Genomic DNA, 25,250 nt, shown 5'->3' on the forward strand with positions numbered 1-25,250 from the left:
TTATTTTGAAATGAACTGAAGATGACAGATACATACAGCAGACTCCAATTAATAATTATAAGCCTTTTGGTTCCACTTTCCCTTTTAAAGTACACCATGAACATTGTTGCACAGTAAATATAGTCTGCCTCATAAAAGGAAAAAAAATAGAAAAAGTCACACTTGCAAGTTCTTCTAGAACATTTTGATCAATAAACTGCAAGGACAATTTACTGTTTTATACTGCTGAACCATATACTCACTTTTTGGAATGAGTGAGACCTGTCACTACAATTGTTAAGGTTTATATAACCATCTCAACTTCAAATTACACAAGTAATAAGATTGTGAAATATGTCCCCTAAACAAACTGTTTTCTGAAAGCTAGACAGCCTATTCATTTGGATAATTATTAGCATTCCTAATAGATATGCACTTTCTAGAAACAAGATGTTAAAGTCAAATAACTAAATTAATCACACCACACAGAAAAAGCAGAAAAACTGAGGGTTCGGTTTTTAGCTACATTTTAATGAATGTTTCCAGTTTTAAATACCTAAAAACTGGTTTTAAAAAATTGTACTCAACCATATATTTGAGAGCAGCACCAAGATTTTCAGAGCTAGAAGCCAAGACTTAAGCACCTAAACAAGTGGCTGGATTTTCAGAAATACTGAGTGCTTGCAAATGCCCGCCAACCTCAGCGGGAACTACTGTGCAATCAGGGCTGCTGAAAATCTCAATTTGCGTGTCTAAATGTGGCTTTAGCCCAGATTTATATCAAGTACATACTGGAAATAGTCAAAGCTGACCATTTTTTCAGTCTTGAAACTTTTTTGTGAAGAACTGGCGGACCTTAATGATCTATGTATCTTAGGTAGTTATATGGCCCCCATTACTTCCATGTGTGAGCTCTTCACATTCATTAATACATTTACCTTCATAACACTTCTATTACAGATGGGGAACTGAGGCACAGAGAGGCTAAGGGACATGCCTCTAGACATACAGAAGTATGTAGTGGAGAAGAGACTTGAACCCAAGTCTGTCAAGTGTCCTAACTAAAGGACAACAATCCCATCTCTCTCTGGAACAATCACCCAAACTCACTGGGGAGTTCATCTCTTGGAATAACAAGACTTCAGAAGGTCTACATTTAATACGATTCAAGGAGATTTTCACATAAGCCATCTGATGTATGTCACTAATTTAGTATTATCTCATGCACTCAAACTAGAGCATTGTCTTCTATCGGACTTTACAGATCTTGCCCTAAAGTCTTTCACAGACTTTGAGACTCAATGGAAAGCCAATTTCCTCTTGTCATTACAAAGCAGGCTGTTTTGAAGTAGTTTAAAAGACGACACAGCAGACTACAGGTAGAAAGTCAAGAAACACGGCACATTCCAGCATGAAACATCAAGCAAATGACAAACTAACAGAAATCAAAGGAAGTGCTTACCTGAAATAGTGATATTTCAGCTCCACAAAGCAAAATTATTTTAGCTGAAAAGAGTGAGAAAAGGACAGCCATTTTGTACTCTTTACCATTTTCCCCATTAGTTAAAAGAAGCCGCTCTTTTTCCCAGTCTGCTTTAAAAAGGGACAATGGGAGAAATGATCATTTCAGCACAATCTAAGGAAGCAAAGACCGCAAACCCCAAGTCATCATTACATTTAAAAAGTTTATATAACTAATTTGTTGCATTGACTTTAGCTGCCTTGTGAGAAGTAGGCAGCCACACTATAATAGAACCACATTTTAAAAAAGGATTATTGTAGCAATGTTCCTGCATCACTACTTCATCACCACCTACATATGAACAAAGGAAAGGCAGCTGTGTTGATCATAAAGGTTATAAAACATTATTATACTGGTTTTAAACAGTTCAATTACACAAATAAAGTTAAAATATGACCAGTTATTTTTTTTAAATGATATTAAAGGATATCCAGTGAAACCTCAACCCAGTCTCCAATTGGGCATGCACGGTTTTGCACATGCATACCTCAGCATGAAAACCTGCACATGAAGCAAAAAGAGACTAACACCTGCGCATGCGCGCGTGCACACACACACACACGATGGTGTGTGAGTGTGAACATTCTATCACCTGTGAACACAGATGTTTGAATGTATCACTTTGGCATGCAAATCTTAGTGCCCATAAGTATTTATAGCCAGAGCTGGAGGCTAGATTCTGAAAATCAATACCTGCAGACCTGACCTGCACCATTGAAATCAATGGGAACAGGTCCTAAAACAGTTGCATTCACACACTAAAGAATATAACCAACTTGTTTCCCACTCAATCATCTACTGTATCTGAATATTTTCAGTTTTGGTGCATGCTACTATTAAATTCTAACCTCCCTAGAGGAATGTTAATTAAAAAATAAAAAGTGTAACAAACAGGCTATCTATAAATGTACTGCAGTGTTACATGGCCCTAAAAACAAAAGCAGGTATTAAACTTTCAACTCACAATTCCTCTTGGATTGTAAGCGAGGTTTCTCTGTTTTAATCTGTTCAGAATCTGACTGACTTAAATAGCTCCTAGGGTCAGAAGGAGAAGGTAATTGGTTTTTCATATATGGGGAAAAATGACTCGAAGCAATATCTATTATTCTCTCAATTAAATTTTTATCATGTATTCACAGGCACTTTAAGTGGGAAATAACATTATTCTTTCCTTCTAATTTCAGCATAATATAAAAGCAAATACTGGTTTTGACTTCTGTAATATTATAAAACCAACAAGCATTTAAACGAATACCCAATAAATATCTATATTAATACTGTGGGCAAAAATATGGCCAGATTAGCCATGCGAACAACTTCTCTTTGAAAAGACAAAAAACTAGCATCCCACAAACAGCAACAAGGCTACACTTGCATTCACAGCATCAAACCTGAACATTTTCACAAGGCTAGTAACAAGAAAAGAAGGGGCAAAGAGGTAAAATTCAGCAGAGAGGAAATAAAATGGTGCACAAGGACAGCAACAATAAGCAACAGCAGTTACTGCTAGTCTGAAGGGATAGAATGAAGCTGGAAAAGTGACAACTAAATAAATAGTAGGTGTCGGATCAGGGTGGATTTGATTTAAAATCACTAGTCAGGAAGACTCGTTTAATCATGGATTTCTACATAAAAGTGAATTCTTCTTGGTTGTTATAACCTTAATACATATTCTTCACAACCCAGAGATATAGATTTCATTTTTAGAAGGTACACACTATACATTTTTAAGTGATTTATTTTGAAAACTTTTCAGATTAGTTTTACAGCTATATCAGAAAATGAAAGATTGTTTGGTTATTTCATTTACCAAAGGTAAATGAAGCAGACATTTATGAAGTCATTGGGGGGTGAACTATCTCCAGACCAGCAGGTTAATCATTAATATTTGGAGGATTTTCTTGCCATGCTGTATTAGGTGATCACCACCTGACAGACATTTAAATTGTTTTATTCAACTAAAACAACAATGTTATGTATTCTGGATTTTTTCTTCAACATATAATATTTTAACAAAACAAGCAAATTACTTTTTCAATTTAGTTAAACATTCATGTTTCTTTAAAATCAGGTTTGTTTTTGTTAAAAAATTGTTAACTAAAATAGTTAAATGAAATATTTAAAAAAAAATCAAATCAACTATGTCAGCCAGGTCAACATGAGAAACTTAAAATATTGGCTTCTGCAGCTAACTCAGTCGTCTTCACTTCATTTTCCTGTTTGTTCATAATCTGGAAAAGAAAAACAAGCTTTCCTGCTTTTTCAGGTCCCAAACAATTTCTCAATTTTGAATGAATTAGTCCAAAGGAAGAAAATAGTCTTTCTACACCAGCAGAAGTAGCTACTGCTGTTAAAAGTGAGATTACCACTTCAACCGTCTCTGAATCCAAGTGCTTAAGTGACTTTCACCAGTTCACTGGTGAGACTTTCTTTAAAGCATCATCAGCAAACATATATTTCTTGAATGGTTCCTCTTAGCTCTGAAGTTTATTATAGTTGGCATTATGGAGGGATGATTGCTAGATGTCCATGTCATAGCCAACTCCTCTTCTTCAACAGTTAAGGGTTGACCCTGGTACTGAGTATTGAGAATATTTGCAAGAAAATGAGCTGCAGATAGTGCTTGTCCCATTCATTTTTTAATGCTTTTAATTTAACTTTGTCATTGCATATTTCTCTTTTTAAGATCTCACTCAGTTCCTTCCAAATTTCAACAGCATCAGCAATAAAATAGCTATTTTCCTGAATTTTGTTCAAGGCTACAGAAATAGGCTTCAGGATACTCAGCATGTGTTCAACATTTCTCTTAAGCCCAATGTTGAGAACTTTGGCTGTGACAGTGCCATCTATTTATTCAGGATTTTGTTCATAAACTATCATCAGATTAGGCCAGTTCTTTATATAGCTCTCAAAACAGTCCACTACTGAGTTCCATTGCATGTCTTGTGGGAGAGTTAGCTTGGTTCCTCCCACTTTTTTCAGAGCAGGTGCTGCTGCAAAGTGGTTGTTACAGAGGTACTTTGCAATTTCAATGTTAGCCTTTATTTCTGGAACACTGAAGTCTTTGGCTAGGAGGTGCATCAAATGAACACTGCAACTGTATGATATTAGCTTAGGACTCTTCTAAATTTCTTCTCATCTTGGATACATTTGCAACATTGTCTGTGACCCAAGCTGCATACTAGACACTTGAATTTTTTTTCCCCCACAGTTTGTTATAGCTTTTACCGCTACTTCTTGTAAATATTCTGCTGTGTGCGCATTTCCTGATGTATCAATCGTTTCTGTAAGGAAGACATTCCCTTCTTCTGTTGTCACACAAGCACATACAACAGGATCATTGTGGACATTGCTCCAACCATCAAGACTCAGGTTAACAATTTTACCCTCTAGATCTTTTGCACACTGTTCAATTTCTCTTTCATACACTTTATCCAGCAATTTGCCTGCGACATCTGCTCTGTTGGGTGGACCGTATCCTGGTCTTATTGACTGACCCATATTAATGAAGTGTGGGTTTTCAATCATAAGGAAAGGAGAGTTTGTTGCATAAACAAATTGGGCAATTTTTTCCATCAATTACCTCTTTTTGTAATCTCCTGGTTCTTATCACAAACTTATCTATGGTTGTTTCTGGATGATGGAGATTTTTTTTTCCCTTTTTGATACAGGTGATATACTGTGCCTATGTGACATATGTAATGTGACGGAAACACTATCATTGGAAGAAATCTCAAACTATAGAAAATGATGGTGATCTTGAAGGTGGATAGTGTACAGAATCCTGTATGTTGAGGATGGATTCTCCTAAACAAAACAAGTCAATGCAGTTATTTAATTATTATTACCATACTGCTCATCATTTAGTATTACTCATTGCATTCACTGACACCAATACTACTTTAAAGGTGAAATTGTAAAAGGAAGATCTCCCTATTTCAGCTATTTATTTTTTATCACAACTACATCTAAAATGATAGTACCATAGAGTAAAAACTATATTTTTTGCTCAAATATGAGAATTCAAGAATAGTCTAGAAGGAAGACAGGTAGACTTAAGAAAAGTATGAAATAAAAAAGTTTACCAACCTGAAGATCCTGCATGTTCAGACATGTTCCTTTCATCACCTTCAACGCAGCTTCCTCCTGAGAAGGAACACTTCTCATGACATTGTTTCATTCAGGCAACTAGACCTTGCATTTCTTTGTTGCACTGTTTGCATTTTGCACGCATGCCTGCCTTACCCACAGGTAGAGGTACTTCACTAAAATATTCCCAAACTGGGTCTCTTTTACGGCCTGCTGCCATTATAGGTTTTCCCTTCTAGTGAGAGAATGGTATCGTAGATCTCAAATCAATGAAGGCTACACTCAGAAAGACCTCAAGACTTCTGGAATATGCTGCTCAAAGTTTCACTTTTGTTTCTACTGCCTGTCCCTCCCTTAGTACATTTATATCCAGACTTCTTCTCCTTGTCCAGATCTATTCCGCCCCCCACAATCTTCTACTCATTGAACTTTTTGAAACATTGCACTTTGAGAGAGAGAGGTAACTGATTGACTCTGTGTACACAAATTTGCAGAAGACAATAGGGTTGAGGTCTGTTATTTCTCACCTCTCTATGTTTATTTATTTTAAAACATTTTTGCAGTTAACAAGCATGTTATCTCTGGAGACAGAAATCCACAGTTTGAGAACTGCAAAACTAAGCATCTCTGATGGTATCTTCTAGACTGAGTCCCATTGGGTAGATAGAAAGATTAACCTAAATAATCTATACAGAAGCCCCTGGAACTCCATAAAATTGGGTCCCTAATCCATGAACTATTGGAACTCATTTACAAAACTTTTCTTAAACGTTACATGAATATATTGTCTCATACTATAGAATTAGAATGTATAATCCCTATTCTATGATGAGATATCTTTGAGCTAAAATGTATCTTAATTAAAATGATCTTTAGATAGTGGAAGCAAGAGTTATGCAGGAGAACATCCAGTATTGCAAGTTTATGTGACATATGACCTTCACAAAGCCCATGGCTGACAGTTTAAAATAATAATTATAATAATAAAGGCGCCAAAAAAACAAAAGAGACTCTAAAAGATAAAGCTGAATACACTGTGTAGAGTAAAAGAATAATACTGTACATCTTCATGAACCAGAAGTTCAAGTAAAGAGAAATAAAGAACCAGCAACAACACTTGAAGTCTTTGCTGTTCACTGACAAGTGATTAGGAAAAAAAATCCAGCATGGTAGAAGGCAAACAATGAATCACTTAAGCAAACATAATTAAGAGCACCAACGGTAAAGAGTAGGGTGCAGGGGGAAAAAGAGAAACAGTGACAGGAACAGAGTAATTGGACATGGTGACTTTTAGTGTAGGTTTCTCCCTCAAAGATGGTCAGTGTCCAAAGTAGCCAAAAATACAACAGTTTATACATCTACTAGCTGTTTTATGGATCATCAAAAATGAGTCACCTATTCCAGTTCTTACTGGACAAGTTTTCCTTTCACAAACTGCTCCATCACAACTGACATGGGGAGTCAGAATCTAAAAGACAAAAGAACTGAATGAATATGGAGACTCACCTACACTCTCAGTCCTATAGGTGGTTCCTGCAAGGAAGAATGAGGAATGAGTGAGAAGCAATATGAAGAAGCTTTACTGCTACAGCTTGAGCTGCACCTATTCTGTGGATAAACAGGGCGCTCACTCCGGAAGATTTCACAAATGTCAAACTAACTTTGATCAAAACAGAAACAATGTGTGGAGATCTACAGTGCTCACATGCCTGGAAGCCCACCTACCAGCAAAAAACTGACCCTTAAAGGAAAACTTATAAAACTACATTCTCTTAACTAATACATGGAAAACATTGGATTATCTACGTATTCAGGCACAAGAGGCTTTAACTTCCTGTTAGTTCTCAGTCATGATTTTGCATGATATTTAAAAGTGCACAAACCTACTGACAGAAGAAACCAACATGAAATGCATCCTTAAGTATTAAGCAGAGCCATTACTTTTATTACAACTAGGTTTTAAAAACACTCCCAAGTGTTTATTCTGTCTGTTTCCATTTAGGCTATGTCTACAAAGTTAAGTTAACTTAAATTACATCGACATACAGTAAGTATGTAAGTAAACCAGTTGTATGTCCACACGACACTCCTTGCGTCAGCAAAATGCATCCACAGTAGCAGCATTTGCATCGACAGAGAGCAGTGCACCGTGGGTACCTATCCCCCATGCAACTGGCCACAGGGTGTGTTAGGAAGGGGTTTGCAATGCCTCACAGGGGCAGCTACAACGTCACACGACGCAGGTTTCTCAATCCCATGATTCTATGGGCATCCTGCTAGGTTTCCAGATGCTTTTCAACAGCCCTAGTAACCTACCATCTCTGTCAGAAAGCATGAGTCCTGCACTTCAGTACTATGCTGTACGTTATGAACACAAGACTGCAAGAGGAGCTCAACGACAGGGGGCACTGTTCAGCTGAGGGAGGCCTTGAAGGAGCATTTTAACCCTGAGCCACTGTAATGTGTGTTGCTGTTGTGCAGGGGTCCCCAAAGTGGTGCCCGCGGGCACAATGGTGCCCGCTGGGGCAGTTGTGTGCACTCGCAGGACCCCGCACCACCGAAATGCCGCTGCCGAGCGCGGCCACAGAAGAACCGCCCGCCGAAATGCCGCCGAGAAGCGTTGTCATTTCTTGGTGGCATTTCGGTGGCGGCGCTTCTTCAGCAGCATTTCGGCGGCAGGGTGTCCAGCGCCCACCACAGTCTTCTGGGACTAGGAATATGCCATTCCCACAGAAAGGTTGGGGACCACTGCTGTAGTGTGCTGAGCCTGGCATTGTTTGCAGCGTGCTACTAACCTTGTAATGATTGCTGGGCGGGCTCAACTATCACAGTGCATATGCACCTACTGCTATGGCCCTGAATGTTAGCAGCAGCCACCAGGGGATGGAGAATAATAAAGATAAATTCAGTTTCCATAAGTAGATTTTTATTCCACGCCCATGCAAACATACCTACGTCATGCTGAGAAACTTCATACATGCAGAGGAAAGTATCTTTAAAGTGGATGGAACAGGGAATTCACTGCGTTCTCTCTTTTCCCTCGCCCTACCCCAGAGCCTCTTGCTTCCTATGGGAAGGGAGATGCTGGGGATTAGTGGAGACTTCTGTGGGTTTTTGTCTCAGAGGGACATTGCTGGCACATGGTGGCATATATCACATTGGTCAGACTGTGCCAGCAATGCCCCTCTGCTATGTACATTGGTCAAACTGGACAGTCTCTACGTAAAAGAATGAATGGACACAAATCAGACGTCAAGAATTATAACATTCAAAAACCAGTTGGAGAACACTTCAATCTCTCTGGTCACTCGATCACAGACCTAAGAGTGGCTATCCTTCAACAAAAAAGCTTCACAAACAGACTCCAAGGAGAGACTGCTGAATTGGAATTAATTTGCAAACTGGATACAATTAACTTAGGCTTGAATAGAAACTGGGAATGGATGAGTCATTACACAAAGTAAAACTATTTCTCCCCCTCACCCCACCCCACCCCCCCACTGTTCCTCAGATATTCTGTTAACTGCTGGAAATAGCCTACCTTGCTTGTCACCATGAAAGGTTTTCCTCCCCCCCCCCCCCGCTGCTGGTGATGGCTTATCTTAAGTGATCACTCTCCTTACAGTGTGTATGGTAAACCCATTGTTTCATGTTCTCTGTGTGTGTATATCAATCTCCCCTCTGTTTTTTCCACCAAATGCATCCGATGAAGTGAGCTGTAGCTCACGAAAGCTTATGCTCTAATAAATGTGTCAGTCTCTAAGGTGCCACAAGTACTCCTTTTCTTTTTGCGAATACAGACTAACACGGCTGCTACTCTGAACCCTTTCACATAGAAAGCCTCTGAGTGCCCACCCCCCCGCTTCTAAATTAAGGACACTTTTTAATATATTTAACACCATTATAAATGCTGGAGGTGAAGTGTGGTTCAGGGTGGAGGCTGACAGCTTGTGACATCCCCCCCCCCCGTAAGAACCTCATGACCCCCTGAGGGGTCCCAACCCCCAATTTGAGAACCACTGTACTACAACAAACATTTTAACTTCAAGGTTTCGGGACCATTTTTCATCCTTCTCGGTCCTGCTATATGCCCTAGAACTGATTTTGCCGAGTGCTCCTTGCTTTTATAATCAGTCTGATTGCAAACTGATTGTTCCCTAGTCTGACCTTTTCACTCTTAGCAATAATTTAGTTTGGTGTATGGTCGGGGGGAGGGTCCCCTTTTTTTTTTCCCCTCCACCAGCAGCATGTGTTTCAAGGATCACAGGATCTTTTCCTTCCCAGAGGCTAGTAAAGATTAGAAGGCGAAAAAAACGCACTCTTGATGAAATGTTCTCTGATCTCATGCTGTCCTCCCACACTGACAGAGCACAGACGAATGCGTGGAGGCAGACAATGTCAGAGTGCAGAAAAGCACAAAATGACCAGGAGGAGAGGTGGCGGGCTGAAGAGAGGTCCGAAGCTGAAAGGTGGCGGCAGCGTGATGAGAGGAGGCAGGATTCAAAGCTGAAGCTGCTGGAGGATCAAACTAATATGCTCCAGCATATGGTTAGCTGCAGGAAAGGTAGCTGGAGCACAGACCGCCACTACAGCCCCTGTGTAACCAACCGCCCTCCTCCCCAAGTTCCATAGCCTCCTCACCCAGACGCCCAAGAATGCGGTGGGGGGCCTCCGGCCACTCCACCCCAGAGGATTGCCTAAGCAACAGAAGGCTGGCATTCAATAAGTTTTAAAGTTTTAAACTTTTAAAGCGCTGTGTGGCCTTGTCCTTCCCCCCTCCACCACCTCTCCCGGTGCTTCTCTCCTCCACCACCCCTCCCAGGCTACCTTGGCAGTTATCCCCCTATTTGTGTGATGAATTAATAAAGAATGCATGAATGTGAAGCAGCAATGACTTTATTGCCTCTGCAAGCGGTGATCGAAGGGAGGAGGGGAGGGTGATTGCTTACAGGGAAGTAGAGTGAACCAAGGGGCGGGGGGGTTTCATCAAGGAGAAACAAACAGAACTTTCACACCGTAGCCTCGCCAGCCATGAAACTGGTTTTCAAAGCTTCACTGATGCACGCCGCTCCCTCCTGTGGTCTTCTAACTGCCCTGGCGACAGGTGGTAGCTTTATCGACGAGAGAAGCCCTCCCATCAACATAGCTCCATCTACTCCCAGGGTTAGGTCAGAATAACTGCGTCGTTCAAGGTTGTTGATTTTTCACATCTCCTGAGCAATGTAGTTATACCGACGTAATTTTGTATGATCAGTTGGCAAGAGCAAAACGGGACAAATGGCCAGTCTGGATAAAAAAATGGGGTGCAGAGGAACATTCAGGAGGGGAAGCCAGCAGTGATGCCAGCCCGGGACAGGAGGGTGGGGAGCACCTCAGGCCAGCAGCAACACCAAGTGGTTCGGGCCAGCCTCGCTCGGTGTCCCGTTTTCACTTTGAGAAATATGGTCACCCTTCCTGTGAGTCCTCATTCGCCAAGGAAACCGATACAAACACTTTCAAAAGAGGCGTCGGGGAGCTGAAATGCATAACTTTACTAGCCACTAAAAACAACAGACTGAATAGAGACACTGGAATGAAGGCTTATTGCAACAACCTAACAACTCCCCCTCAGCCAGCTGCTTCCCCCACCCCTTCCTTTCCTCCCTATGACTGGAGGGGTGTCACTTCACCTTGAACAGTCCCTTAAAAGGCGTTAACTACTTTTGTTAAATAATCTGTTTATTTAGCTTGTATTTAGCTCTGAGGGCTTGTCTACACTTACAATGGTGCAGTTGTCCTGCTATAGAGCTTAATGAAGATGCTACCCAACAGGAAAATGTGTCTCATACTCCACCGTCCCAAGAGATGGTAGCTATGTCAACGGGAGAAGCCCTCCCTTCAACATAGTGCTGTCTACACTGGGGGTTAGGTCGGCATAACTATATTGCTCAGGGGGATGGATTTTCCACACCCCTGAGTGACATAGTTATACCAACATAAGTTCCTAGACCAAGCCTGGAGTAAGTTTTCCAGACCTGAAGAAGAGCTCTGTGTAAGCTCGAAAGCTTGTCTCTCTCTCTCCAACAGAAGTTAGTCCAGTAAAAGATATTATCTCACCCACCTGGTCTTGCTTAGTGTCACACAACCAGATTAAATCAGAAAACATTTGCGAAATAAACATTTGCGAAGTTTTTAAAAAAACTTCAGGATTTACAAAACTTCAACATAGTAAATCAGTACTCAGGATGTTTATTGAGCATCCACATGCTTATAACTCAAAGGCGCTCAGAGTACCTTCACATTTCTGGACCCAATTTTCATTGCTTTTAAATAAGCATATTTTTTGGATAAAATGTATGCATAATAAAAATTAAGATTCAATTCTATGTTGTCAATGGACTAGCTATCAATAGCTCTGTTTTCCATTAATAATTAATTTTAGCCAAATTATGGCCATTTTGCTTATTTAAACTTCAAAGCTTTAGGAAAGGCAGCTTTCCTGGACCTAAAAATAAGGGTTTTGAAGTATCTATTGAAAATAGACTGCAATATACAACTGTGTAATCAGTTGCAGAAAATACTGTAATACGTTCTCTGCCTTTGCAAAGAAATGATTGTTGGTGATATGCATTACTAACTGAAAGAGTGAAATGAAATACCTTCTCCACATAAATTAGAAATGTTCCTTTTATTTTAAATATCTTAAGGGGAAATTTAATATTTTTGCTCTCATCTTATAAAATGTTTAACTTCATAATTTTTCTACAATGTAAAAATTACACTTTTATGCAAAATATAACATTGAAAAAATGCTTTGCATATTTAATACAGCCAGCAGAAAAAGAAAATCTAAGGCTGTTTTACCACCTACAAAAAGATAAAATATTTATGATGTTCAGACTATGCTTTCCTATGAATTTTCAGTATACTTACTTTATCCTAATTTAAACTTTCTGAATTCTTAAGAAACCCAAGCCATGACCAATGAGTTGGTCAGAAGAGCTTCTGAATTTCTAACTCAAGTAATCATTTTATCAACGAAACTTTTCAATATTGCTGTATATTAGAGAATATATTTCTTAAAAGTCTGTTAAGGAGTTGTGACATTATCTGATTAAAATATGAGGTTATATAATTGCAACAAATCTTGTACAAAGGTTGTCAAGTAAGGTGTCTATGTAAAGGTTTCAGAGTAGCAGCCGTGTTAGTCTGTATTCGCAAAAAGAAAAGGAGTACTTGTGGCACCTTAGAGACTAACAAATTTATTAGAGCATAAGCTTTCGTGAGCTACAGCTCACTTCATCGGATGCATTTGGTGGAAAAAACAGAGGAGAGATTTATATACACACACACAGAGAACATGAAACAATGGGTTTATCATACACACTGTAAGGAGAGTGATCACTTAAGATAAGCCATCACCAACAGCAGGGGGGGGAAGGAGGAAAACCTTTCATGGTGACAAGCAGGTAGGCTAATTCCAGCAGTTAACAAGAATATCAGAGGAACAGTGGGGGGTGGGGTGGGAGGGAGAAATACCATGGGGAAATAGTTTTACTTTGTGTAATGACTCATCCATTCCCAGTCTCTATTCAAGCCTAAGTTAATTGTATCTAGTTTGCAAATTAATTCCAATTCAGCAGTCTCTCGTTGGAGTCTGTTTTTGAAGCTTTTTTGTTGAAGTATAGCCACTCTTAGGTCTGTGATCGAGTGACCAGAGAGATTGAAGTGTTCTCCAACTGGTTTTTGAATGTTATAATTCTTGACGTCTGATTTGTGTCCATTCATTCTTTTACGTAGAGACTGTCCAGTTTGACCAATGTACATGGCAGAGGGGCATTGCTGGCACATGATGGCATATATCACATTGGTAGATGCGCAGGTGAACGAGCCTCTGATAGTGTAGCTGATGTGATTAGGCCCTATGATGGTATCCCCTGAATAGATATGTGGACAGAGTTGGCAACGGGCTTTGTTGCAAGGATAGGTTCCTGGGTTAGTGGTTCTGTTGTGTGGTGTGTGGTTGCTGGTGAGTATTTGCTTCAGATTGGGGGGCTGTCTGTAAGCAAGGACTGGTCTGTCTCCCAAGATCTGAGAGAGTGATGGCTCGTTCTTCAGGATAGGTTGTAGATCCTTGATGATGCGTTGGAGGGGTTTTAGTTGGGGGCTGAAGGTGATGGCTAGTGGCGTTCTGTTGTTTTCTTTGTTGGGCCTGTCCTGTAGTAGGTGACTTCTGGGTACTCTTCTGGCTCTGTCAATCTGTTTCTTCACTTCAGCAGGTGGGTACCGATACTGTCACGGCTAACATGGTGGCAGAACTTTGTGACTTTGTCCTGACCCATAACTATTTCACATTTGGTGACAATGTATACCTTCAAATCAGCGGCACTGCGATGGGTACCCGCATGGCCCCACAGTATGCCAACATTTTTATGGCTGACTTAGAACAACGCTTCCTCAGCTCTCGTCCCCTAATGCCCCAACTCTACTTGCGCTACATTGATGACATCTTCATCATCTGGACCCATGGAAAAGAAGCTTTTGAGGAATTCCACCATGATTTCAACAATTTCCATCCCACCATCAACCTCAGCCTGGACCAGTCCACACAAGAGATCCACTTCCTGGACACTACGGTGCTAATAAGCGATGGTCACATAAACACCACCCTATATCGGAAACCTACTGACCGCTATTCCTACCTACATGCCTCTAGCTTTCATCCAGATCATACCACTCGATCCATTGTCTACAGCCAAGCGCTACGATATAACCGCATTTGCTCCAACCCCTCAGACAGAGACAAACACCTACAAGATCTCTATCATGCATTCCTACAACTACAGTACCCACCTGCTGAAGTGAAGAAACAGACTGACAGAGCCAGAAGAGTACCCAGAAGTCACCTACTACAGGACAGGCCCAACAAAGAAAACAACAGAACGCCACTAGCCATCACCTTCAGCCCCCAACTAAAACCCCTCCAACGCATCATCAAGGATCTACAACCTATCCTGAAGAACGAGCCATCACTCTCTCAGATCTTGGGAGACAGACCAGTCCTTGCTTACAGACAGCCCCCCAATCTGAAGCAAATACTCACCAGCAACCACACACCACACAACAGAACCACTAACCCAGGAACCTATCCTTGCAACAAAGCCCGTTGCCAACTCTGTCCACATATCTATTCAGGGGATACCATCATAGGGCCTAATCACATCAGCCACACTATCAGAGGCTCGTTCACCTGCGCATCCACCAATGTGATATATGCCATCATGTGCCAGCAATGCCCCTCTGCCATGTACATTGGCCAAACTGGACAGTCTCTACGTAAAAGAATGAATGGACACAAATCAGACGTCAAGAATTATAACATTCAAAAACCAGTTGGAGAACACTTCAATCTCTCTGGTCACTCGATCACAGACCTAAGAGTGGCTATACTTCAACAAAAAAGCTTCAAAAACAGACTCCAACGAGAGACTGCTGAATTGGAATTAATTTGCAAACTAGATACAATTAACTTAGGCTTGAATAGAGACTGGGAATGGATGAGTCATTACACAAAGTAAAACTATTTCCCCATGGTATTTCTCCCTCCCACCCCACCCCCCACTGTTCCTCTGATATTCTTGTTAACTGCTGGAATTAGCCTACCTGCTTGTCACCATGAAAGGTTTTCCTCCTTCCCCCCCCTGCTGTTGGTGATGGCTTATCTTAAGTGATCACTCTCCTTACAGTGTGTATGATAAACCCATTGTTTCATGTTCTCTGTGTGTGTGTATATAAATCTCTCCTCTGTTTTTTCCACCAAATGCATCCGATGAAGTGAGCTGTAGCTCACGAAAGCTTATGCTCTAATAAATTTGTTAGTCTCTAAGGTGCCACAAGTACTCCTTTTCTTTTTATGTAAAGGTTATGATTTGCTGAATAAGATTATGCTATTTGTATGCATGTATCATTTTTGTATTTGAAGTTATGAGCATTGGCTCTATACCTATATTTCAAATACATTTTCTCCTGGGGTAACACCCATAAGGTATTTAGCCTGCATATCTTAAAGGGACTATTCAAATTAAGCGGCTCATCAAATTAAGCAGCTTAACTCACAATGGACCATGGAAGATGCCCATCGACGCCTGATGGACTTTCATGTGAACAGAGAATAGGTAATGCCCTCTGCTGTGACTAAGTGAAATCATGCATGAACATGTGACTTGACCATGTGACACCAACCACTATCTTGCTATTTGTCATTTTCCACTAGCTGTCCTCAGGGCTTTGTTTGAAACAATGGATTTCCCTCCACATGGCAGAAGTTATAAAAGGCCCTGGAAACATCTACATTTTGCCTCTTTCCTGCTCAAGCATCTGGACTATGAACTTATACTAACGGGAGCATTCTAACCAAGGGACTGAGGATCTTCCAATGATTTGGAAGCAAACAGAGACTTGATTTATGCCGGCAGTTTATCCCAACACTGCTACAAGCCTGAACCAAGAACTTTGCATTTATTGTATGTATTTGATTCCTTTAACCAATTTTAACTCTCACCTTTCTTTCTATAAATAAACCTTTGAATTTTAGATTCTAAAGGATTGGCAACAGCGTGATTATTGGATCAGATCCGAGTTGTATATTGACCTGGGTGGTCCTTTGGGAGCAGAAGAACCTTTTGGTTTGACTACACTGGTTTTAATAACCACCCATCTTTAAGACTAGTGCCTGGGTATTGAATCCAGGACTGGAATGCCTAAGGAGACTGCTTTTCTGACTTCTTGTTAACCAGTGTGGTGAAACAGAAGTTTACTTTTGTTGTGGTCCGGTATATCTTATAGGGAGAATAACCACCAGTTTTGGGGTGTGTCTGCCCTTACTCTCAACAATTAGTCCTGAAATTGGTATTCCCCGTTGTGACCCACAAAGGCATGGTGACAGCAGTCATTGATACTTTATGGAAAACTTAGATAAACATTCAATTTAGAAACAGTCTGACCAATATTTTCCTGAATTCTCTTGTGTTTACTAGGGAATCAAGCATAAAATGGAATCACTGGTTTAAGAAATTTTCTGCTCTTATTCTGTATTACTCGAAGTCACATACTAATCATCTTTATGGTACCCAATCACATCACCACAGTAGATTATGATTTTGAGCAGCTAGCAGCACATTTTTAAACAATAAAGATGCAAATATCCATAGTAATAGAGATATGAGAATTAGAGGAAAATATAATCTATAAACAGAACTGTCCAATGTGTACCTTGACATGAAAGACTGTTTACTTTACTAATCCCAGGTGGGTTTACATAGCTCCCTTTTGTGAAGTATCAGACTAGATAGTTTTCACAGACTAGACTGAAATGAGTTCAAGTCACCATGGTACACCCATGAAGGAATACAACCTTCTGATTTCCTGGGTCAGGCAGTTGGAGAGAAACTGAAAAGTCAAAAAGTATTCTATTGAGGCAAACCCTTAAATAAGTGCCAAACAGATACTGGTGTGGCTGGAATAGGGGACCAAATGTTACACGTATTCTTTTCCACCTATCGCAGGTCACTTTTTACCAGTATTTCTCCATTAGTCATGTTGGGTACTGGAAAACCACATGATGGAAATTTACACTGCTGCCATCATCAAATCCCAAAGCAAGGGTCTGGGACACTATAAGCAGTGTTAAGAACATAAGAACGGCCATACCGAGTCAAACCAAAGGTCCATCTAGTCCAGTAGTATCCTGTGTTCCGACAGTGGCCAATGTCGCATGCTTCAGAGGGAACACACTGAATAGTTAATCATTAATGATCCATCCCCTGTCGCTCATTCCCAGCTGCTGGCAAGCAGTATTATCTCTTCATCATCAGAGATTTTGACCTTAAAGTGAATTTCTAAATTTCCAACATCACTGATCAAACACCCAGAAAAATAAATCTATTTTTAAGTCATCTTTAAAACAAAGCAATCTTGCTTCCTGGAAATGCAGGCACATTCACTGCATATGCTTAGCCATTTGAAATGATTGAGACATTTAGACCTAGGGAAGTTCATTGTACAATAAAAGCTAATCAGTGAGCTGAGGGAGTAAGGGAGAGCAATCCTTCATCAGAAGTGTGTTCTTCCAGTAGCTAAAAACACTACCTACCTGTCAGCTGACAACATTAATGAGGCACTAAGTGACAGGTCACCTGCAAAGCCAATGCCAACCCACACTAACTTCACATAAGAGACAGTACAGAATGAATAGAGGAGTGAGAACATTAGCTCATCTACCAATAGCTAAATCAGTAACCAGCCAATAGTCTTCAAACCAGTTTCATATTGACATTTGAAAAACGGGAGTGAGGGGGAGCAGCTCATGTTCTGTATTTGAGGACTGGAGTGGGAGTCAGGAACTCCTGAACGCTCAACCCGGCTCTGGCTCCAACTACATCTGTGGCACCAAGCAAGTCATTTAACCTCTGTCTCAGTTTGCTCATTACTATACGAATGGTCTATAAAAAGAGACGTCTAGGTAGGTAGATAGATAGATAGATAGATAGATAGATATAAATAATTAAACTTAGATGGCACTCAAGAATATGAATCACCATTCCTGGGTTTTGTGAGACCAATACAATTTCTTGTTGTGCACTGCAAATGGCTTTTCCTGCATAGCTTTGGTTACAGCTATTACATGTGTCTAAAATATTACAGCAAGTGATAGGTTAGTGTGAATTGAATATTTTGTTCATAATTCCAAAGTCACTCTCATGGTACTTTTACCTCTGCCTTGCACTTGTACATTTTTCCTTTACCAGACTCTTTCATGCCAGTACTGTATATCAGGAGCGGTTTTATTTTTTTGTTAAGTAGTAACTGCCTTCCTGGCAGCCATTTAACTGTTCCTTAGTCTTTGGACCCCTTAGAGGAAGATCTAAAAAAATAATGAAATGTTCCATTGGTAAATTTTTTTTCAGCAACACAAATTGAGACTTTTTTTTTTTTTTTTTAAAAGAGTTTACCTCGTTTTTTTCCCCCAATTTACCTGTTCTTGTAACACCTTCCCATTTTTCATCTTGGCCAGGTTTTATTCCTAGGAGTTTCCTTATTGTTCCTAAAGTATTCTGAATACACAACATATAAATGGGTGTTTTTTAAAATTGCTATTACTGATATTCTCACAGTATTTATTCATTTTCAGACAAATGAAACTTCCATGTACAGTTTAATCATAAAAACCTAATTCAGTTTGGGACAAGGACATAATTTAAGGTCCACTGAATCCTGCAAGTCAGCATTCCATCTACTACACCACCTTTAAGATGAATCTCAGCTTTATTAACTTAAATTGTATGGGCACTATATAAAAAGTCACATTCATGTTGCAGAGCAACAAAGCACACAGGAAAATTGCAACATTTACAAAGCAGCTTGTACAACCTCATTTAGCTGATAAGAACTTGTATATAACCTTTGGTCCTTCACTGGTAGACAGCAAGAATCCATACCTTTATATTATGAAAAGAAAAAAAAACCAAACCTGAACCATTAATTATGCAGGATACACAGGGTAGAGGCGAATGTTTAAATTACTGTGTTTTCCAATGCCAATCAATAATCAGTACTACTCAAATTAAGTAAAACCTAAAGAGAATGTGTTTCATGCAATATACACAAATGAATATATGACTTTCAGAGCAACAATTTTAACACTTCACATTCACAGAACAGTCATAATTTTGAATGCTGACTTACTATCAGGGGCTTTATATTTCTATAAGAATTTGTCACAGAACCATTAAATACACCATATTATCTATGGACCCCAAGATATTAAAAAGGGAACTTTACATAAATTAAAAGAGATGCTTTAAGACAAAGTCCACTATTCATCCACTGAGGACATGTCTAACTACAATATTATGATTCCTCCAGACAGTGACTTATATGTCATCAGGTCACCAACAGAGAAAAAGAAACAAAACCTAATTCAATATGTTGAAGATGGAGCACTGTGGCTGTTTGAGAAATCTATGGGCAAGCAGAGAGAGAGAGAGAAAATCAACCACATAGAAAGCTGATAATTCCCCTGTGGATAAAGGTGATATTCACAAGCCTATATTTACGGAACATCTTCTGTTCTCTGAATCAGCATACAATGGGATTAACAATGTAAAATAAATCTGTGCTTACAAATAAATGTTTGTGCGTATAAAGATGTTATCGTTACCTCTGTAACTTTTCTGAATTCTCCCTTTACACAACAATATTTGGCTGCTCTGTGAGACTATGTCATTAGCAGCAGGATAAATCAGAAAATAGATAGGAGAAGGCTTCAGGTCATCATGTACATCATCAGGCCAAGAAAGGATTTCTGCCTACAGTACATGTTCAGAGCTTTGTCCAATCTCTTTTTTTTAAAAGCCATTTCACAAGCCATTGGAGTACCAACATTTCCTGTGCAACAGTCTAGTAAACTCCACAGTTAGAAAATACTTCAATATTCAATCTAAAGTTTTCCTCTACTTAATTTCATCCCATAACTCCAAGTCTCTAAACTATTGATCTGATTTTTAATTGAATCAATATTAATTATGGATCAATGAATAATTACCAGTTTCTAAGTTACTGTCATAACCAACCATGCTTATATCATGAAGCCCCACATTTTATTAAAGAACTTAGTGTAAAATAGATGACAGTACAGATAAACGGGTTCAGCAGATGGCTAGAAGCTTGCTTCTTCAACAGAGCATATTAAAGAAGTGGATTTGCTGGAGTAATTCCTTAGGGTATATGCTCAAAGCTGCGATGTATGTGCTTGAAACCACAAAAAAGAGATTGGATTGCCTGAGGGAACAATGCACTCAGATAGTCACTGAAGGCGTGGTCAGACACTCAGCAGGAATTTGGTTAAGTAACCACAAAACTGTACTAAACAATGAGCTGGATTTAACAAAATGACATCCTTAAAAGGCAAAGGAATCAACAATTCACAATGACAGTCAACCCTCTAAAAAAAGGAAAGGAGAAGGGTATAGAGAAAATATACAGGGAATAGCTACCCCAGCATGACACAGGGTGGGAGAGAAATGAGTATATAAGGAGACTGTGGTTATGAAGGACCCAGGCTCAAACTCCTAAGCATTCTTCATGACATCTGTTCTGCAGGTCATTTGGTAGACAACAGAATCAAATGAGGTTAAACAAAATTTTCTGCTGACCCACTGTTTTGCAAGGATATGGCATAATATTACCAAACATGTTACTATATTACATATACCGTAAAAACAAGGTGATAGGAAGAAAGTGACTTTGATACCTATACAAGAACTCCTTCCAAGATCACCAAGTTGTTCTTACAAATGAATACTGATTCTCCAGGGACTGCGTCTACCCACAGCTCTAAATAGTACATTAGAAGTAGATTGGTACCAATAGTTATTCTTATACTAGGCTTTACAAGCTGCTAATTAATTCAAACCATACCGATGTGAGGTGACATTTGTTTTGGTGAACTGGTTGGAAATTAAGGTAGGGAGGATGAGTGTCCTTAACCTCAGAAAGAAAAGGAGTACTTGTGGCACCTTAGAGACTAACAAATTTATTTGAGCCTAAGCTTTTGTGAGCTACAGCTCACTTCATAGGATGCATTCAGTCAGAATGAGTACCCAGAAGTCCCTCTCAGCTCCCACTGCAGTGCTCTATCCACCTGGCTTTGTCTCTCACTCACACACGCTCTACTAGATACCTAAAAGGCAGTCTGAAAAGTGCTCAATAGAAACAGAATAGAAAGTAGATGCATGGCAAAGTTTTTTTGCCTTTAAATAAAGCCGTGGTCACCAGCACAGAATCCCACTGTCTCAAAGGCACAAGGGTCCATCTGCATGGAATTACTTGCAAGATCAGGGCCTACCTAAGGTTAGATTTCCCAACGGACATTATCTGACTAGGGCAAAAAACATTATTTTTGCAGTAATAACCACTGCTTCCCCATCCCATAACAGATTTATCATAATGTCCAATGGAACAGTCATGTACCTGTAAATTAGCACAGGAGGAATGGACCAAAGGTGTGCTCCACAAAGGTTTGCTTTGTTTTTTTACAAGGAAATCCATGAAAATCTGCAAGCTTTTCATGCACTACATGCCTGCAGGGTTCAAGGCCCTCTGGACATAATACAACTAGAGCTCAAAGGCAAATCTGTCATCTACAAAGAGTCAAACTGAAGTATGGTCTGATTCTCCAAGAAGGATTTAAATAATTTACATGAAGCTAAAGACCCAAGAGGAAAAATGTGAGAATTCTGGTTTTGGACTATAATTTATTTTGAATATATCCATTTGTGGTATGGCAGAACATGAATTTTATTTGGATCAATACCAGCTTCAGATACTACTACGCTGGTTGGAAAGTTTTCTCCATTTGCAGAAATGATAGAAGACTTTATATGGATTTTCAGTGGTTACTCTTAAAAACTTGCTAATTTTGCTAAGGCAATTGACAAGTTTTTACAGGTGATTCCTGTCACTAAACCATGATTTTGGTCATCTTAACAGCCTTCAGGAGTGGGAATTTTCCCCACCCCGAAGCACAGCTGTTACTTTGGACCTAACTTTTAAGCGTAGATTAGGCCTTAGGGTGTCATCCTGCAACTTTTGGGGGTTTTTTTTTCACCAAACGCATCCGACGAAGGGAGCTGTAGCTCACGAAAGCTTAGGCGCCAATAAATGTGTTAGTCTCTAAGGTGCCACGCGTCCTCCTTTTCATCCTGCAAGCTTGTTATCCATGAGCACACGGGCTTATCTGGGCAAAAAAGATGCAGGATCAGAATCCTCCATTTTCTTGTTCCCTTTCGGCAACCATAACACCGTGCAAGTATTTAAGATGTGAATACTCCTGAAGTCATAAGAAAGCCAAGCTCCCTAAACACAACAGAAAGAGGCTTCCGTGCTGGCTGGAGGTAGCTGGTGTTTGCATGGATTTATTTATTTGGGGGGGGGGGGGGGACAAATCCGGCACACCCCTCCTTTGCTGTAAGGGCGTAACCCGGACCATCCTCAGCGCCATCATGAGGTTAGCAGCACCCTAGGAGGCGGGTGCCCGGGGCTGCCCTTGGCACCTTCCAGACTCACCCATTGATTCGGGCTCGAGCTTTCCCGGGCTAAAACCCGCTTCATCAGGTGCATGGCGGAGCGGGAAAGGCAGGGGGCCGGGAGGAAGAGCCCACCCCCCGCAGAGCTGCCCAGGCAGGGCGGGCTTTGATGGGCGCGCATTAAGCAGCCGCCGGGACAAGGGCCCCCCCCGGAGAGAGGGAGACAGTGGGGGGGGGGGTCCCCCGCTGCAGCCCGGGGCGGGCGGAGGGAGCCGGGCGCACTCACCGGGAAGCTGCCCCTCAGCAGGGCGGAGCGGCGGGCCGGCCCCCGCAGCGCGGCCCCGGCCCGAGCTGCCACCGGAGACGCCATCTTCGCCGGGCCACGTGGGTTGCCCCGAGCCGGGGGAGGAGCCGCCGCCCTGCCCGGCGGGCGGTTGTGCGGAGGGAAGTCGGAGTCGCTGTGGGGGGAGGGGGCTTTGGGGTGTCTGGGGGAGGGGTTGTGTGGGGGAGGGGGCTTTGGGGTGTCTGGGGGGGCAGGGGTTGTGTGGGGGAGGGGGCTTTGAGGTGTCTGGGGGAGGGGTTGTGTGGGGGAGGGGGCTTTGGGGTGTCTGGGGGGGAGGGGTTGCGTGGGGGAGGGGGCTTTGGGGTGTCTGGGGGGGAGGGGTTGCGTGGGGGAGGGGGCTTTGGGGTGTCTGGGGGGAGGGGTTGCGTGGGGGAGGGGGCTTTGGGGTGTCTGGGGGAGGGGTTGTTTGGGGGAGGGGGCTTTGAGGTGTCTGGGGGAGGGGTTGTGTGGGGGAGGGGGCCTTGGGGTGTCTGGGGGGGCAGGGGTTGCGTGGGGGAGGGGGCCTTGGGGTGTCTGGGGGGGCAGGGGTTGCGTGGGGGAGGGGGCCTTGGGGTGTCTGGGGGGCAGGGGTTGCGTGGGGGAGGGGGCTTTGGGGTGTCTGGGAGGCAGGGGTTGCGTGGGGGAGGGGGCCTTGGGGTGTCTGGGGGGGCAGGGGTTGCGTGGGGGAGGGGGCCTTGGGGTGTCTGGGGGGGCAGGGGTTGCGTGGGGGAGGGGCTTTGGGGTGTCTGGGGGGAGGGGGCTTTGGGGTCTCTTGGGGGGCAGGGGTTGCGTGGGGGAGGGGGCTTTGGGGTGTCTGGGGGAGGGGGCTTTGGGGTCTCTTGGGGGGCAGGGGTTGCGTGGGGGAGGGGGCTTTGGGGTGTCTGGGGGAGGGGTTGCGTGGGGGAGGGGGCTTTGGGGTGTCTGGGGGGGCAGGGGTTGCGTGGGGGAGGGGGCCTTGGGGTGTCTGGGGGGCAGGGGTTGCGTGGGGGGAGGGGGCTTTGGGGTGTCTGGGGGGGCAGGGGTTGCGTGGGGGAGGGGGCTTTGGGGTGTCTGGGGGGGCAGGGGTTGCGTGGGGGAGGGGGCTTTGGGGTGTCTGGGGGGCAGGGGTTGCGTGGGGGAGGGGGCTTTGGGGTGTCGGGGGGAAGGGGTTGCGTGGGGGAGGGGGCTTTGGGGTGTCTGGGGGGAGGGGGCTTTGGGGTGTCTGGGGGGGAGGGGTTGCGTGGGGGAGGGGGCTTTGGGGTGTCTGGGGGGAGGGGTTGCGTGGGGGGAGGGGGCTTTGGGGAGTCTGTGGGGGGAGGGGTTGTGTAGTGGGAAATTGGGGTGTCGTGTGGAGGGAGGGGGCTTTGGGTGTCTGGGGGAGGGGTGGTGTAGTGGGAAATTGGGGTGTTGTGTGGAGGGAGGGGGCTTTGGGGTGTCTGGGGGAGGGGTTGTGTAGAGGGAAATTGGGGTGTCTGGGGGGGTTGTGTAGAGGGAGGGGGCTTTGGGGTGTCTGTGGGGGAAAGGGGTTGGGCAGAGTTAGAGGGTTTTGGGGCATCTGTTTGGGGGGGGCTGTAGGGTGTCACTGTGGGAGGGGTTGTATATTGGGGTGTCAATGTGAGGGGAGGGGTATTGAGGTCTATGTGTGGGAAAGGGTTGTTTTGTGGGTGTCAGTGTATGTGAGCAAAGGGAGAGTGTTTGGGGTGAGTATAGGTTGGAGGTGTCACTCTGGGTGGGGAAGGGGATGTTTGGGGGTATCGTGCAAGGATGGGGCATGTGTTTCAGGGTGTGGTGTGTTTTGGGGTGTCATCGGTGGGGCAGAGGACGATGTGTTTGGGAGGTCCCAATAGGAATCCACTCTTCTCACCCTAACCCTGGACTCTCTGGCTTTACAGAAAGAATTCATGATGTGCTCTGCTGCTTCTGCCACTGCTGCTGCATGAGAGATCATCCATTCAGTACAAAGTGCAGCCTAGCCCCTGCCTCATACTTGCTACAAAGTAAAAACTGGGGGCTAAAATTTCAAAAGTGACTACTGATTTGGGGTACCTCCATTGTTGAGACCCAGACTTGATTGTGTGCAAGTGCTGAGCACCTCTGCTCTGAAAATCAGGCCCCTTTAAAGTGTCTCAGATGGGCACCTACAAATTAATATACTTGGAATCACTAGTCACTGTAGCTCACGAAAGCTTATGCTCTAATAAATGTGTTAGTCTCTAAGGTGCCACAGGTCCTCCTGTTCTTTTTTGCGAATACAGACTAACACGGCTTCTACTCTGAAACTAGTCACTTCTGAAAA

The 25,250-nt window shown here is 42.5% G+C and overlaps 1 protein-coding gene across 1 annotated transcript in view; it reads right to left on the minus strand.

The window, feature by feature from the left end:
• Positions 1 to 23,100, minus strand: part of SUCLG2 (succinate-CoA ligase GDP-forming subunit beta) — a 230,408-nt gene extending 207,308 nt beyond the window's left edge. Inside the window, exon 1 of the mRNA XM_038410519.2 lies at positions 22,940 to 23,100. Within this exon, the coding sequence (XP_038266447.1) occupies positions 22,940 to 23,023 (84 nt within the window). The 5' untranslated portion in view covers positions 23,024 to 23,100. The remainder of the gene's footprint in view (positions 1 to 22,939) is intronic.
• Between the last annotated feature and the right edge of the window lie 2,150 nt (positions 23,101 to 25,250).

The sequence above is a fragment of the Dermochelys coriacea genome, chromosome 7, assembly GCF_009764565.3.
Source record: "Dermochelys coriacea isolate rDerCor1 chromosome 7, rDerCor1.pri.v4, whole genome shotgun sequence".
Classification (NCBI taxonomy): domain Eukaryota; kingdom Metazoa; phylum Chordata; order Testudines; family Dermochelyidae; genus Dermochelys; species Dermochelys coriacea.